The sequence below is a fragment of the Astyanax mexicanus genome, chromosome 4, assembly GCF_023375975.1.
Source record: "Astyanax mexicanus isolate ESR-SI-001 chromosome 4, AstMex3_surface, whole genome shotgun sequence".
NCBI classification, from domain to species: domain Eukaryota; kingdom Metazoa; phylum Chordata; class Actinopteri; order Characiformes; family Acestrorhamphidae; genus Astyanax; species Astyanax mexicanus.
The window spans coordinates 45617803-45632484 of record NC_064411.1 but is presented as its reverse complement, the minus strand read 5'-3'; the positions used below and the strand labels follow the sequence as shown (position 1 = coordinate 45632484).

The 14682-nt window shown below is 36.6% G+C and overlaps 1 protein-coding gene across 1 annotated transcript; it reads left to right on the top strand.

The window, feature by feature from the left end:
- The first annotated feature begins 3306 nt into the window (after positions 1–3306).
- On the top strand, positions 3307–14030 carry napgb (N-ethylmaleimide-sensitive factor attachment protein, gamma b). The gene is made up of 12 exons (XM_022678982.2): positions 3307–3523; positions 5604–5671; positions 5770–5854; positions 7093–7110; positions 7223–7253; positions 8454–8563; positions 9692–9758; positions 9871–9941; positions 10041–10119; positions 10778–10857; positions 11587–11716; positions 11856–14030. Exons 1-12 carry the CDS (start codon positions 3468–3470, stop codon positions 11991–11993), a joined length of 933 nt encoding a protein of 310 aa, XP_022534703.1. The 5' UTR covers positions 3307–3467; the 3' UTR covers positions 11994–14030.
- The last annotated feature ends 652 nt before the right edge of the window (positions 14031–14682 follow it).

Genomic DNA, 14682 nt, shown 5'->3' with positions numbered 1-14682 from the left:
GTAATCAGGGGAGGAGCAAACGTTTTAAATGCAGGATCCAAGCTGGCTGCTTGAGAGAAGAGACTGCTGACATGCTGTGTGTAGCCACTTATGGGAAAATGTCTGTGTGTGGGTATTTTTATGTGCAGGTTTGTGTTTTATAGTATTTTACTGTGTGTACTAGGGGGAGATGCCTTGTTATTATGCAGCTATTTTACCTGTAGTTCTTTAGTTGGTTTAGTAAGAGATTTTGTTGACTGTGCCATTTGGTGATTCAGACCGGTATGAAAGGTGTAACAATACATTCCACACAATGTTGGACTTTGCACTTAGATTGCAAATAGATTGTTGTAAACTGAGTGTAAATCTGCAACTTAAGTTCAACTCTGATGGTTCTTTATTTATTTATTTTTTCCTTTCATTGTCTCATTTCTTGCTTAGTGTTAGAGAGTGTGTTACCCATGTGCTCCCATAGTTAGAAGCCTTAAACCTTTGGAACCTTAAAAGAAGAATACTTTTTGTATTTTGCAGAGTTTGTGGTCATTGTGCTGTTTAGCCTTGTTGGCCAGCTAATTTAACTGCACTTTTAATAGTCCGTTAAAGTATGGTGTGCTAATTTGCTGCTGTTTAACTTTGACTAGCTAACTAATTAGCGAACACTTTACTAGATTGCCTTGTATTAAGGAAATATTTTATGTTTGGTTTCTTTGGTTATTAAAGCTAAATGTACTGTTAAATTACCTGGCTCTAGAGCTGAACTGAAATTGCTAATATTGGTTGTTTAGATTACCCTAATTAGACCAGTTGATGTATTTTAATTAATACCTAAGTAACAATGTTCTTTAAAGTTGGTCATGTAACGCCTGAAGAGTAAAAAGGAAAACTAACAATTTTAAAAAGTGCTTAAAGTGGACCCATAGACATTTTTTCAGTGTTAAAATTGAGTTTGAGGTTATTTTCTTTGATGTCCATTTTTAAAGCTCCCACGTTTGGTACTGGTCAGTTTAATTAAAAAAAAAAATTGTACTGTTTAAATAAAATATTTTACCCTTGCTTTTGTTTTTAATTTTTTAACATTTACATAACTGGTTATAGTAAAAATGTCATGTTACTGATCCTGCAAATCCAGACATAAAGTGGGTTTCACTACATTTGTTTAAAAAGAAACCACAAGAGAACATTAAACTGCACCTCACTGACCAATAAAAGCATGTATATTCTGGAGTGTAATAGGGTTTTCGAAGTTGTGTGCTTAAAGTGCAATTTGGGTTAAAGAGAAGCTAAGCTTGTTCCCCACCATCTGTTCATGCTAGTTAAGCAGAGCTGGTTGACTCGGCTTTTCTTAAACATCTTAAGACTTTTACTGGCTTAGAGGGTCTAAGCTGCTCTTTGGCAGAGTGTTTAAAAATTAAAACTTGACTATTCCACGGTTAAATGCTTTTTTTTTTTTTTACATTGTGAACCACTGCTCTCTAGTATGATCTACAATCATGAGTTCATTGCAAATATTGCAGGTTTTAGCACTACTCCAGCAACTTTTCTGTCCCAACTGAGATTGGGTCTTCGTTGCAAAGTTTTAAAGGATTTGCTGCTTGAAATGTCTTGTGTATGAAATGATTTGCATATCATTCAAATGTATAAATGTATGTAGGAGTGTACAAAAATGAACTCAATGAATTTTACAATTTGTTACTTTCAAATATTTATTAAAACTTCAGGCCACAAATCTTACCAGTGCAACACTTGGCCCTAGCTTTCATGATAACCTGAGCAAAGTCAACTACCAAAAAAAAAAAAAAAACAACTCCCTTTTAACAGACTTCAGCTCAATCATTTATTTCCACAATCTAAAAGAATCTGCATTTATGTCTTTCTTGGTTGGGGAAGGTATGCACAAAGGATCATTATTCACAAGTGCTAAAATCTACACACTTAAATGGCAATTGAACACATCCAAACTTAAGAGTGATTACAATTAAGCTACTTTCACTTTTCACCCCCAGACCCACCGGTGCTTCCCAAAGATCAGAGTGCTTTGAACTAACCAGGTACAATAAACTCCTCTGCTCCTATAAAGTAGGCAAACATGCCAACTAAAACTACACCAAATAAAAATGGCTAGCTATATGTGTTGGTTCTGGTAGAAAAGAACAAATTACCATCATTAAGAGTAACTTTACTTTCAAAGATCCATGAACTCCAGTGACACTGACTTTACCCTAAAACAGTACTACCAAGTCCTTAGGCCATATATACTGCACTTGACTCTGGAAATGAGCCCATAAAAGAAACAAACAACAAAAAATAGAATCTTTCCCAAAAGCAGGAAGCTTGATAAAAAAAAGACAAACACTTCCAGACCTCCTGGCTAAAACATTACCCCAACAAGCTCTCCACACCACTTACACACTTGGGTTACCAACAAGTCAATCAAACAGCATCTACAGACAAACCAAATCAGGACTTCCAGTCTGCTTCATTTTAAAGGAGAAAATAGTCAATTTGCAGGACCTGAGCCAATGAGAACCTGGAAGAAACCATTTTACTAATTGGCAATAGTAGAAGGGGGCACAGTAACAGGAGGGCCAAACAAGCAAAAAGAGACAGACAAAATAAAAGCCTACTCCATCACACAATCTTATTTTACTTATTTACTCTTACTTTATTTTCACAGGGTGCACAATGTCAGGGTGGATCGTTTTATTGAAAATTGGAATTTAATGAAAACGTGGTTGAACTACAGTTGCATAAGTGTACCCAAAAATCTGTGTCTCAAAAATTAGAATATTATATAAGACCAATTGGTAATTTTGGCAGTGTGGGCAGTGTGCCAAGTCCAGAGGGTAGCATAAAGTTTCCAACAATTAGTGATGGTTTGGAGAACCATGTCATCTGCTGGTGTTGGTCCACTGTGTTTTATGTGCAGTGTGCAATGTGCAGTGTTTTCCCGGAAAATCTTACAGCACTTCATGCTTCCCTCTGCTGACAACATTTATGGAGATGCAGATTTCATTTTCCAGCAGGACTTGGCACACTGCCCACGCTGCCAAAAGTACAAATTGGTCTTGTATAATATTCTAATTTTCTGAGACCTGATTTTTGGGTTTTAATTGGCTGTAAACCAATAAAATAAATAAACGCATATAATATATGAGATTCACATTTTGAACAGAATTACTGATTAAAAAGAAAATGTTCAATGATATTCTATTTTTTTTTTTTGATGCATCTGTATAATTATTTATGTTATATTATCAGGGACTCCTAACGCATCCAGCCTGCACTGCGTTTCTCCTCGGCCCCCGTAGGAAAACAGAGTGACGTACAGCTTCAGCGTAAAGTCGGATAATCCACGTACAGCTCCAGCCTGCCATACTGTTTACCTTCAGCATCATCCGCCACCAGCAGCAGCAACAGCAGCAGCCCGTCCTCCTCCTCCTGCTCCTCCTCAGCCCGTCCTCCGCTCCGCTCCGGGCTCAGTCTGCAGCATGGCCGCGCAGAAGATCAACGAGGCGCACGAGCACATCGCTAAAGCGGAGAAATGGTGAGGGTGCGGGGCCGTGCGCGGGAGTCTGAGCTGCGGACTCTGGACGGGGAGTTAGCCTTGAGCTAACCTTGCTCGCTGTGATCAGAGATGCGGGGCTGCGGGCTAGGTTACCGGGGGCTGTTGCGTGTGTTGTCTCGGCTGGGGGTCTGTGTTAGTGTATTAATGCGGGATGTGCGGGTGTTAGACACTGCGGTGGGCGGAAGGATGGTCTGTGGTTTATCAGACAGGTCAGATTAAAAGGACGGATGTGAACTGATTGCGTAATCGCGCGTGCCGTGCTCCGGTTGCCCCTGGTGACGGCAGTGGTGGTGCTGATGTTGCTCGTGTGCAGCTGCACTGCAAACCCACACAATTTTTGTGTATTTATTCACTTAATACAGATTAAGACCTATTATTAATCAGAATAGACTTGTATTAGCCAATCAAATAGCAGATTAGTCCCACCCACTGCACTGGAAACATACAAAATCTGTTTATTAAAATGATGCATGGTAGTATCCCAACATTTGATTGATTATAGATAGTTTGTGAAAACATACAGCTCTGGAAAAAATAAGAGACCACTTAAAAAGTATGAGTTTCTTTGATTTACCAAAATAAAAAAACTCTGGAATGTAATCAAGAGGAAGATGGATAATAACAAGCCATCAAACCAAGCTGAACTATTGAATTTTTGCACCAGAAGTGGCATAAAGTTATCCAAAAGCAGTGTGTTAGACTAGTGGAGGAGAAAATGCCAAGATGCATGAAAACTGTGAATAAAAAACAGCATTATTCCACCAAATATTGATTTCTGAACTCTTAAAACTTTATGAATATGAACTTGTTTTCTTTGCATTATTTCAGGTCTGAAAGCTCTGCATCTTTTTTGTTATTTAAGCCATTTCTCATTTTCTGCAAATTAATGCTCTAATAATATTTTTATTTAGGAGAAATGTTGTCCGTGGTTTAAGAATTAAAACAAAAATGTTAATTTTACTCAAACATATACCTATAAATAGCAAAATCAGAGAAACTGATTTTGAAACTAAAGTGGTCTCCTAATTTGTTTCAGAGCTCCATGTAATTAATTATAAAAATGTTTGTAGACTTAAAAATGTGTTATTTTATGTATTTATTTGCAGAATTGTGTTTTTGAGCGCGCTGCAGAGAGAAAGAGCATTTATAAACATATTTTTACCACTGGAACATAAGTCAAGTCTGAAAGGGTTAAGTAAAATGGGAAGGGAATGCTTTTAACATTCATTCAAATTGGATCTTGAATTAGTTTAGTTTATACAATTATAATAAATCTGGCATCATCTATTTGCATACTAGGTGCATCACCCAGTGTCTTGTCCATCACCGTTAATGTGTAGCCACCCCCAAGGCTACTTTACGTAAACTTGTAGGCCATAAAATACCAGTTAAATGTTTTAAAACATATTTTAAAACATATCCATATTTTTTTTATTGAGAAGTAGTGCTGTATGGCCCATACAAACTGCTTTTATATTGTAATTTAACTGTTAGATATCAAATTCTTCTCTTCACTCCTGAAACTGAGACTTTCAGAAGTCCAGTGTTAAGCTGAGCTAAATATGCTGTTGCCATGTGGATCAGCCAGACATTACTCTTTCTGTACCAGTTTTCTCCAGTTTCCAAGAGTCTTTTGAAGGTGTAGGAAACAGTACTCACTGCTCTCTGGCTTCACCTGGCTTCATGTAATTTCTCTAAAAGAAAAGACTGATACTTTTAATAGTTACAAAGTTCTCTGTGTTTTAGTGTCTTTTTCTAGTTATAATGATAAAAGTCACCCCCTCCTATGTTTTTTTTTTTTTTTTTTTTTTTTACAATATTCTATTTTATTATTACTTTTTTTTTTTACAATACTGAAATTATCTTTTTCAGTTTTAGTTCAGTTTTCCTTGAAGACCCAGGCCGCTTACTGCAAAATATTTGCAATGAGGTCACAAACTTTTAAGTACCACTCTATGATGTCTTTGCAGAGACAATGTTTTGCATTACAGACAGATACAGGTCAACAGATACAGCAAAACATCTACATTTCTTAATTTATTTTAATGTATTTCAACAGCCTGAAGACTAGCATGACGAAGTGGAAGCCGGACTATGATGGAGCAGCATCTGAAATGGCGAAAGCTGGTGAGAACACACAATTCAGACAATTCTTGAAGTTGTCCTAAATGGTTTGTATTGCTGTATTATTTTAATAATAATAAATATTTTGTCACTGTCCTCAGCTGTAGCTTTCAAAAATGCAAAGCAGTTTGATCAAGCGAAAGATGCCTATCTGAAGGAGGCTGAATATCACACTGACAACAAAGCGTATCCTTTTCCCCAGAGTAAAATACAGTTGTGACTATGCCTGTCATGATAAGTATTTTTAATGGAAGGTATGTATTGTTTTTAAAATAATCACAATATGCTATTTTTGTAATTTTAGGACTAAATATGTCTAGGCCATTGACATAATGTTTCCATACTGGAGCAGTGGAATTTGGCTTTGAGGCCAGGTTCAATTTAATTTATAAATATATTATATAGTGCTTTTTTAACAGATTTTGTCGCAAAGCAGCTTTACAGAGCAGTGGCAAGGAAAACCTACTTCTAAAATTGTAAACCTACTTTTCTGGCAAGAATTATGCATTTTTGGGGGGATAAAACCCCTAGTAGCTGCAAACAATGCGCTTCACTTGCTGCAGTCTGCTTTGTGTGTAAATGGAGACGCAGATATTGATGCACTGTTTTCCTACACGATGGATGTCACTCTCAGATTCATGCCCTGCCTCCAGCAGAATAGCTTGACTGGCTCAAATATTGTTTTTGTTACGCTGTACAAGAACTGTAGAACACTCTGTGTTCAGTTTATGAGACACTTCATACAGTAAGAAATTAATCTGGCAAATAAAAACAAAGATATACACCTACATGCCAGAAATGATGGAATAGCAGTATGTTAATTAATCATCTGTAAAAGCTGAGGTGAGGTGTTATCTTGTGAGTGAGGTTGAAGACTGGCCAATGTGCTCATGGCAAGGCAACATGAATTTTTCAGATGAGAGTTCAGGTGAGGCCTGACAGTGGGTGCAGAGGGATTAACATTCCTAGATCCACAGTGTCACATGTGTAATTGAGACATGTAATTGTCCATGTGAACAGGCAAAAAAATCTAGTATTAAAGTATTTGAATCGTGGAGGTCTGAAGGATGAAGACCTGGGGCACTATGCCTGTAAACACTGGCTCAGTAGAGGACATTCTCTTTGTGCATCAATATATACAGTAAGTGTGTGTGTGTGTGTGTATGCATGCAGATGTGTGGGTGTAAAAGACATAAGTGTGTAGATGAGCTGAAAATCTAGAAGTCTGTGGCGCCATGCTGGATATGATGACAGCTGAGTCATGTTCTTATAGGCTCAGTTTCCTAATATCTATTTTCAAATCTGAGAAGAAAGCTCTTATATTCCTCCGCTGTGGTTGTGGTTTTAAAGTGACGCATAATTGCTGAAATGTTAATGTGTTTTCCTCTTATCTAACCGTGTTCTTACTTAACCATAAACAACAGACTGTTCCACGCTGCAAAGTAAGTATTCTTAATATTTTCAGGTAGTTGCTATAATTAGTATTTCTTAACAGTTATTAAATACATATCTTTTTAGAGTGTAAAATAATTTTATGGTCATTTTCCCCTTCAGGGCAATTGAACAGGCCGGTATGATGTTGAAGGTATGTCCTGTTCTGCATGCCTATGCTAATGTGTTGTCTGTATCACTGATTAAGATGTCACATTAATTAATTCATGAAATCGATCACTCTATATTTTATAATTAAGAATCAGTGTTCTCTGCCATAATTAACCTTATTTTTCAGCAATTGTCAGATTTTTTTTCGTATTATTCTTTTTCTCTGATGAATTGTGATGTGGAGCAAAGACTATAAGGGCTATAAGCACCACACTTGGCCACAAGATACAGCAGATGTGAAAAGTCTCAACCGCCAAACATGACAGTCATTGGCCTGATGGTGGTGCTATAGCAAAGCATTATACTTTTTAAACCATAACTTCTGAACCATAATGCCTATTTTCAATATTCTGCAATATTCCTTTTTCAGCCTTATTCCTTGGGAAAGTAGATCACGTGAAAGTTAAAATGTGACTATTTTCATCTCTGCAATTGATATTACAACTGATTCCTGTCTGGATCTGGGTGCCGCCGAGCTCCACAGCGACATTTGAGCTCCAGACACTTCTACTCCAATCATCTCGTCTCTCTCTCTTTCTGCTCTTGATTGATGAGCCTGAATGTGAAAATCATGTCTCTTCATTACCCTATGGAGGAAGAAATACAGAAATAAATAAATTAATAAATGAAATTAAAGAATGAATAACTATACATACAGAAAAAAATTATAAAAATAGTAAATAATACAAAAATAAATTGATAAAGGGATGCAGAATATAAATGCAGAAATGAAAACTATAAATAAATAATTCAAAAATACAAATAGTATTTATTTATTTATACACTAAATGTATTAATTTATATTATGTCCCATATAAATAAAAAAATATATAAACTGGTCCTCCATTACCAAGACCCTAATTACCACACAACAGTGCAGCATATTTAGTGCATGCCTATAAACTGAAAATAAACACTTAAAACTAAATACAGTAAATAGCAAAACAAATATAAAATAGATTGCTTCCAAGAATATTGCGATATTACAGTAGGATGTCTTTTTTTATCTCATACATTGTTTTTACAGATATTACTGGGTATGATAAGATATGGCACATCCCTACTGTGTAATAATGTTTTATTACTGAATGTTTTATTACTAAATCTTGGCTCATGAAATTAAATAAAACAAAATTGCTTTTGGATCGACTCGAGTAACGTATTGGATATCCACTTGTTGTAGGATATGAAACGATTGCCAGAGGCTGTGGAGCTGATTGAGAAAGCCAGTGTGATGTATGTGGAGAATGGAACATCTGGAACTGCAGGCATGGCTCTGGACAGGGCTGGCAAGTAGGTGAAATCATTGATTGATTGATCAAAGATTGATTAACATTATTGTTCTACGTAGACCTTAACCTGACCTCCCATTTTTCATTGTTTTTTCAGATCAGTTTTTTTTCTGTTTGCACTTGACTATTTACAGTAACAGGAACTTTTGTCCAGGGTGCCCAACTGTTTGCATGATTTTTTTCAAGAGTTTATTCAGAGGATTTACTGGTTGTCTGTTGATTGGCCACAAATACTTTTTGAATAAAGACATGATTTCAGTTTTTTCCTCTTAAAGTTAACTCTTTATTGTCCTGGTAGCGGATTGTGTAATACAGCTAAGCTTTATAAAATTAGGTGGAAAAATGATTAAATTAATTATTTTAGGTCATTATTTGGGCATGCTTTGTGAGTTAGCTGTGACTCGTATAGCTTGTGTTGAGAAAAGAAATGTACACAGTTAAGAACTGTGTTAACATCAGTATATTTAGTGATGGGCTGATCCACAATTTCTCTGTTCTGATTATATCATCACTCTTTTTGTTGCTGTTATGCTGAAGGATGCATCATGAAGCTGAAATATCTCATTAGAAAATAAAAAATATACACAAATACACTGAATTTAAATAAATTTCCAATAGCCGTTTTATTCAGATTATACCTGCAATGTAAATGCACCAACAGGCTGTGAAATCCATTTTTCACTATAGACAGAATCGATCAATAAGTATCATGAAAATAAGCAAATTTTCTGTTTGTTTTTTTCTGATTAAGTTTAGCATGTTTCAGGAAAGGATATTATATAGGACACTCTGCTGATATTCTGCATTTTCAAACTAAAATATCTTCAAACAAATGTCAATTTACTCAACTGCTAAGTGTTACTAACTTACCCAGTTAATCTATAAGCTGAAGCTAGCTAACTTTGGGGGTTTGCACATGTTGACGTTACAGCAGGATTTTGGTCCAGCACAAACTGCAGACTGGAATCTGGATCGGATTTATCCGATCAGACATATCTGATTATATCAATATCAGACCCAATACCGAAATTGGATAAGATCTGTCTCAGCTGTTAGTATATTATTACTAATATTTTCTCATTGTGCAGTGGTCTGGGCTGTATCTAACTGCCAGCTTGCTTTCTTACAGACTTATTGAGCCAATGGATTTAGAGAAAGCAGTAGACTTGTATCAGAAAGCTGCATCTGTTTTTGAGGTGAGACATCACATTGATAGCAATGTAGAATACATTAAACAATAAGAATAGCATGAGGTCACATATTCCTTTTAAAACAAAACTTACGAATATCCTTTTAATTTATATGTAGAATGAGGACCGTCTGAGACAGGCTGCAGAACTGCTGGGAAAATCCTCCAGACTGCTGGTGCGACTACGCAGGTAATTTGGCACATTTGCTTTATTACCCATTACCAAATTTCTATCACTTCATTGCCTCTGTTTTTATGGAAACACTGTGGTGCCTCTTTTCCGACACAGGCTGGACGATGCAGCTGTCTCTCTCCAGAAAGAAAAAAACATGTATAAGGAAATTGAGAATTATCCCACTTGCTTTAAGGTACACAGTAGTCTGTTTTACATTCATGTCTAAAACCATGTTTACACTGCACGATTTTAAGCCATAGACAGAGCATCGTCACTCAAAAGTGAAGCCACCACAGGTCGGGCACACCCTGCTGTTCGGTTTCAGAAAGCTGCCGCTCCCACCGCTCCATAGCCTGTGACCTCGAGGCAGCTTTCAGGGGCGGGGTTATTTAAATGAGAAGGCTGTCTATCCACAGTCTTTCTCCCTCCTCTGGTCTCTACTGCGCAGACTCGGGTTTCAGGATCACCAACATGGCGAAGATTTTGGCTTCATTTTAAGTGGATGAATGGGAACAGTCTCTGATTTAGGCTAAGAGATTAACGAAAAATCTTTAGGTTAAGGGGCAAATTTATATTAGCTAAACACTGACTCGTTTGCTGTGTGTGAACTGCTGTAAGAGATGAGTGTTGTGAAGGGTACAACAATCTGAAGACTCTGAACGTCTAGTAGCATGTACATGGCATAAGATCACAATTAAAAGATGCTCAAAGCCTTAACACATGATTTTATTATAGAAAACACTATATTTATGACTGCACTGTAAAATTACATAAGTTACTCTTTCTTTGATATATTTTACTGTGTGTCGTTTATTTTGATGAATCATTCAGCTGTTTTTTTCTTCCTTCAGAAAACTATAGCTCAAGTATTGGTCCATCTCCACCGAGGGGACTTTGTAGCGGCCGATAAATGTGTGAGAGAAAGTTACAGGTATGAGTTCTTATGCTGACTTTGTTCTGTACTTACTGATTGTGTGATGAAAAGCATAAATAATCATGCCTGCATTGATTTAACTGGACTGTAGTTTAGTTAATATATCTATTGTTTAATTTTTATTAATTTTATAGATTCTTGAATGCATGGGGATTGCAGATTGACATTGGCTAGTTAGTGTAACATATGTAACACATCTTTTATCTTCTACATAATAAATTACTAATATAAACAAAGTAAACAGACACAGCAGTGCTGCTGGAGTTTTTAAAAATTGTACTCTGTCACTGTCCACCCTATTAGACGCTTCTGCTTAGCTGAACCCTTTCTGTAGGTGCAAAGTCAGAAACAGAAGCTCTAAAACTGTTGCTGCAGTTTGTGTTGGTCATCCTCTAGTCCTTCATCAGTGCATCAGTATTCTCAGTCCAGCAATGGCAGTGAGGTGTTTAAAAACTCAAGCAGCACTACTGTGTCTGATCCACCCATACCGGAACAGCAAACACTAACACAGCACAGAACTACAGAGTGTCTTGTATGTACAGTAAAGATGCTTAAAATGAACAGTAAGTGTAAAAACAAGGAAATGGGTACTATTTTAACTATATAGAGTGTCTAAAGTTTCACGAAATAAATAGAAAAATGAACATTTCTAGATTCCAATCCTGCATTCTGTAGCTAACTGATCTGTTTGATATCTGTTGCATGGGATATTGTTTTTTATTGTAGTCTCCCAGGCTTCAGTGGCAGTGAGGACTGTGTTGCAATGGAGACATTATTGGCGGGTTATGACGAGCAGGATGAGGACCAGGTGGCTCGTGTGTGTAACTTGCCTCTTCTCAAGTACATGGACAATGACGTGAGTACTGCCTAATTATTTTAGGAACTTAATCTAAAGCATCTAAAGAACTCTTAATCATTAACATGTTCTGCATGTATATTTCATTAGTAACAAACATTAGGTGTAATGAAAATCATGTTTTTGTCCTCTTGAACAGTATGCAAAGCTGGCCATTTCTCTGAAGGTTCCAGGGGGAGGTGGCAAGAAAAAGAAAACTCCAGCTGCTCCACAGGGGGGTGCTGGAGGAGCACCAAAAGTAGAGGAGGAGGATGATTATGAAGGAGGCCTGTGTTAGCCTAGGAAAGATTTTAGCCCTTCTGTGTGAGTGTGTGTGTAAGAGAGACAAAGAGAGTGTTTAAGTGTATAAGTATGAGTGAAACTGTACATGCGTAGACATACGTGTGTATTTGTTAATGTATTTGGTGACTTCATGTGACTTCCCCTATTGTGTACACTGGATTCTGTTCAGGTCCTGACAAAGTCCTTTAGGCTACATTTACATTACAAGGATCATTAAATAATCTTAAAAGCATTATAAATGGGGAACTGATCACTGTTTAAAATATGAATAGTAGTTCTCATAATGCTTAAAGTGGCGTCTGTTAATGAATAAAGTCCCACACTTTAACAAAATAAGCCGTATTAAATTGGTTTGCAGATCCTACCGCAGGGCAAGGAGGGTTAACGTGCTAGCAGGAACCCCACTCTCTGACGTGGTGGTCCGTGCACAGCTGCCAGAACTAGCTGAAAAATCATGTTTTTGTGTTTACAGCATTGAGCCCATAGGTACAAATAAAAAGATCAGAAAGTGACATAAACCTGAATATGTGATCTGTGTCACATTAAGGCTAAAATATTTTTTGAGTCTCTTCAGAGTGGTGATGTGAATGTAGCCTTTCTGTCTAGGCCTCCCAGACCTTTGGAGTCCAATCAGAACAAACACAGTGTGACTTCAGTGTGAATCATGTAAATTTACCATTAAAGATATTTAAGAAGCTGTTCTGTAGAAAAAAGCTAAAGCTTTTTAAGTTTTAGATATAAATGTTAAATGTCAATTTATTTACAATATTTATTTCTAAGTCTTTTAAAGTGTTTTTTCATTTAATATGACAACAAATTGTATTGTTGTGTACAGTATCAGTTTTATCATGTACTGCTGTTTTATTTATCAGTCTGTAAATTAGTGAAGGCGTCTTGTACCCAAATGTTTATGTAGTATATGCAATCGTATTTAAATGACCACCCTGTACATAATTCTTTATGTAGTACAAAGTTATTCAATTTTTATCGCTGTAGCTGAAAGAGTTTATTTGGTCAAAAATGCTAATGTGACTAAAAGTGAAGAGCAATGACCAGTTAGCATGATCATGCTGAGTGATGCATTTAGTCTCCAGCTAATCTTAATTCACAGTTAGTTATACTGTCATTTTTGGCCAAGAGCAAAGTACAGTGCAAACCTCAAGGAATGGAACTGAGCAGATACATTGTTTGCTGCGCTGTGTTAGATGTTTGCGGCAACTAAGCCATTTAAAAAAAGCTGTGGGAGGACTGCCATTATGTTTTTGCTATAAATGTCACTACAAGGTCAAAGGCAATTGTATTGTTGCGTACATCAGTGTACTAGCACACAAATCAATTACAGTCAGTAAATTGATTGATTATTCCTTTTTTGCCATTCTCTTTTTGAATACACTGCATTGTTTTCTCTCTACCACTTTTATTTTTATTGGTAAATTATGAGTACATTGGATAAAATGACTGATTTGCTTGATTAATTTTCAGATCATCATGAATATTGCCAAGAGTAAGTAAACTAAAAGAAAAAGACTTGTATACTGCAAGCTGTGATGAAGTCCACTCACGGCATTACATTGTTTTCTGTGAGTAATTTCCTGACATTGTAACACAATTTTAGTTCCACCTATTCTATCTTATTGTACTCTGTATGGCAAAAAACAACTAGCAGTCATAGTTTAGGTATTGGCAACATTGTCCAGACCAGGTCCTAACCAGACAGTTCTAAGGGCAGCACTGCAGATGTGTCCATGAGAACACAAGGATATCTGTTTATAGCAACATGTTCAAGTGGCAGTGGCATCTAAGCAACATTTAGAAGTGAAATTAACTGTATTTAATTTGTATTTAATACAGACTATTGCTGTATTTTTGCAATCTGATCTACTGGAGAAATACTCACTTTCCCCAAAAAAGTGACTAAAGGCATACTAGACCATAAGTTTGTTAGATCAAATATGTCTGTCCTTATGCATTCCTCTAATGATGATTATTAATGTATGCACAGCAATAAAGGTCTCTGCTGGTGCACAGCTCATGTATTGTGTGTGAGAGCTTCTGCAAAATTAAACTCTGTAAAGCTCTGTGGTTGTTGAGAGGTGCTATCGAGGTTTCCCAGAGACACAACACTTGCTGGTTACTGAGGCACATATCTGCCAGATATTTTTCCATGTCAGCATTCATGCACATCTCATTATGCATCCTGTGCACTAAGAGCACTTGGTACAGACATGAAACTTTTTTGTTCCTATTTATATTTGATGAGGGTGTAGAGTATGGATCTGATCTCCTGCTCTGTTCCATCTTTAGCTCATCATTAATGTATGCGTGAGTGCTGCTGTTGCTGATGTCCCGCCCCCAATAGGACTTTGATGTAGGAGTGCATTAGTGGTGGAAGAAGTGTTTAAGATAATGAGTGCCATATATGTCGCACCTCTTCATTTTCAGAGACTCCCATTACTATAATTACGTTATGCATTTATTGTACAATATATGGACATAACCTTGATTATTTTTGCCAGCCATGATATTGACAATTGCAGGGGCTTATCCTGGAAGTCACCAGAATGATGCTAATTAAAAGTACTTTCTCTGCAAAATGTGCATAGAGTCCGGACATTATCCAGAGCTGTCCTTTTATTGAATCAGACAAACTCATTCATCATTTTACTCTTTTTCTATAAACAGAT

Bases quoted from the DNA above. Each gene is read 5' to 3' on its own strand.
- napgb (XM_022678982.2), top strand. From the start codon at position 3,468: ATGGCCGCGCAGAAGATCAACGAGGCGCACGAGCACATCGCTAAAGCG. The intron at 3,524-5,603 runs GTGAGGGTGCGG...GTATTTCAACAG, and splicing joins ATCGCTAAAGCGGAGAAATG to CCTGAAGACTAGCATGACGA. The intron at 5,672-5,769 runs GTGAGAACACAC...CACTGTCCTCAG, and splicing joins ATCTGAAATGGCGAAAGCTG to CTGTAGCTTTCAAAAATGCA.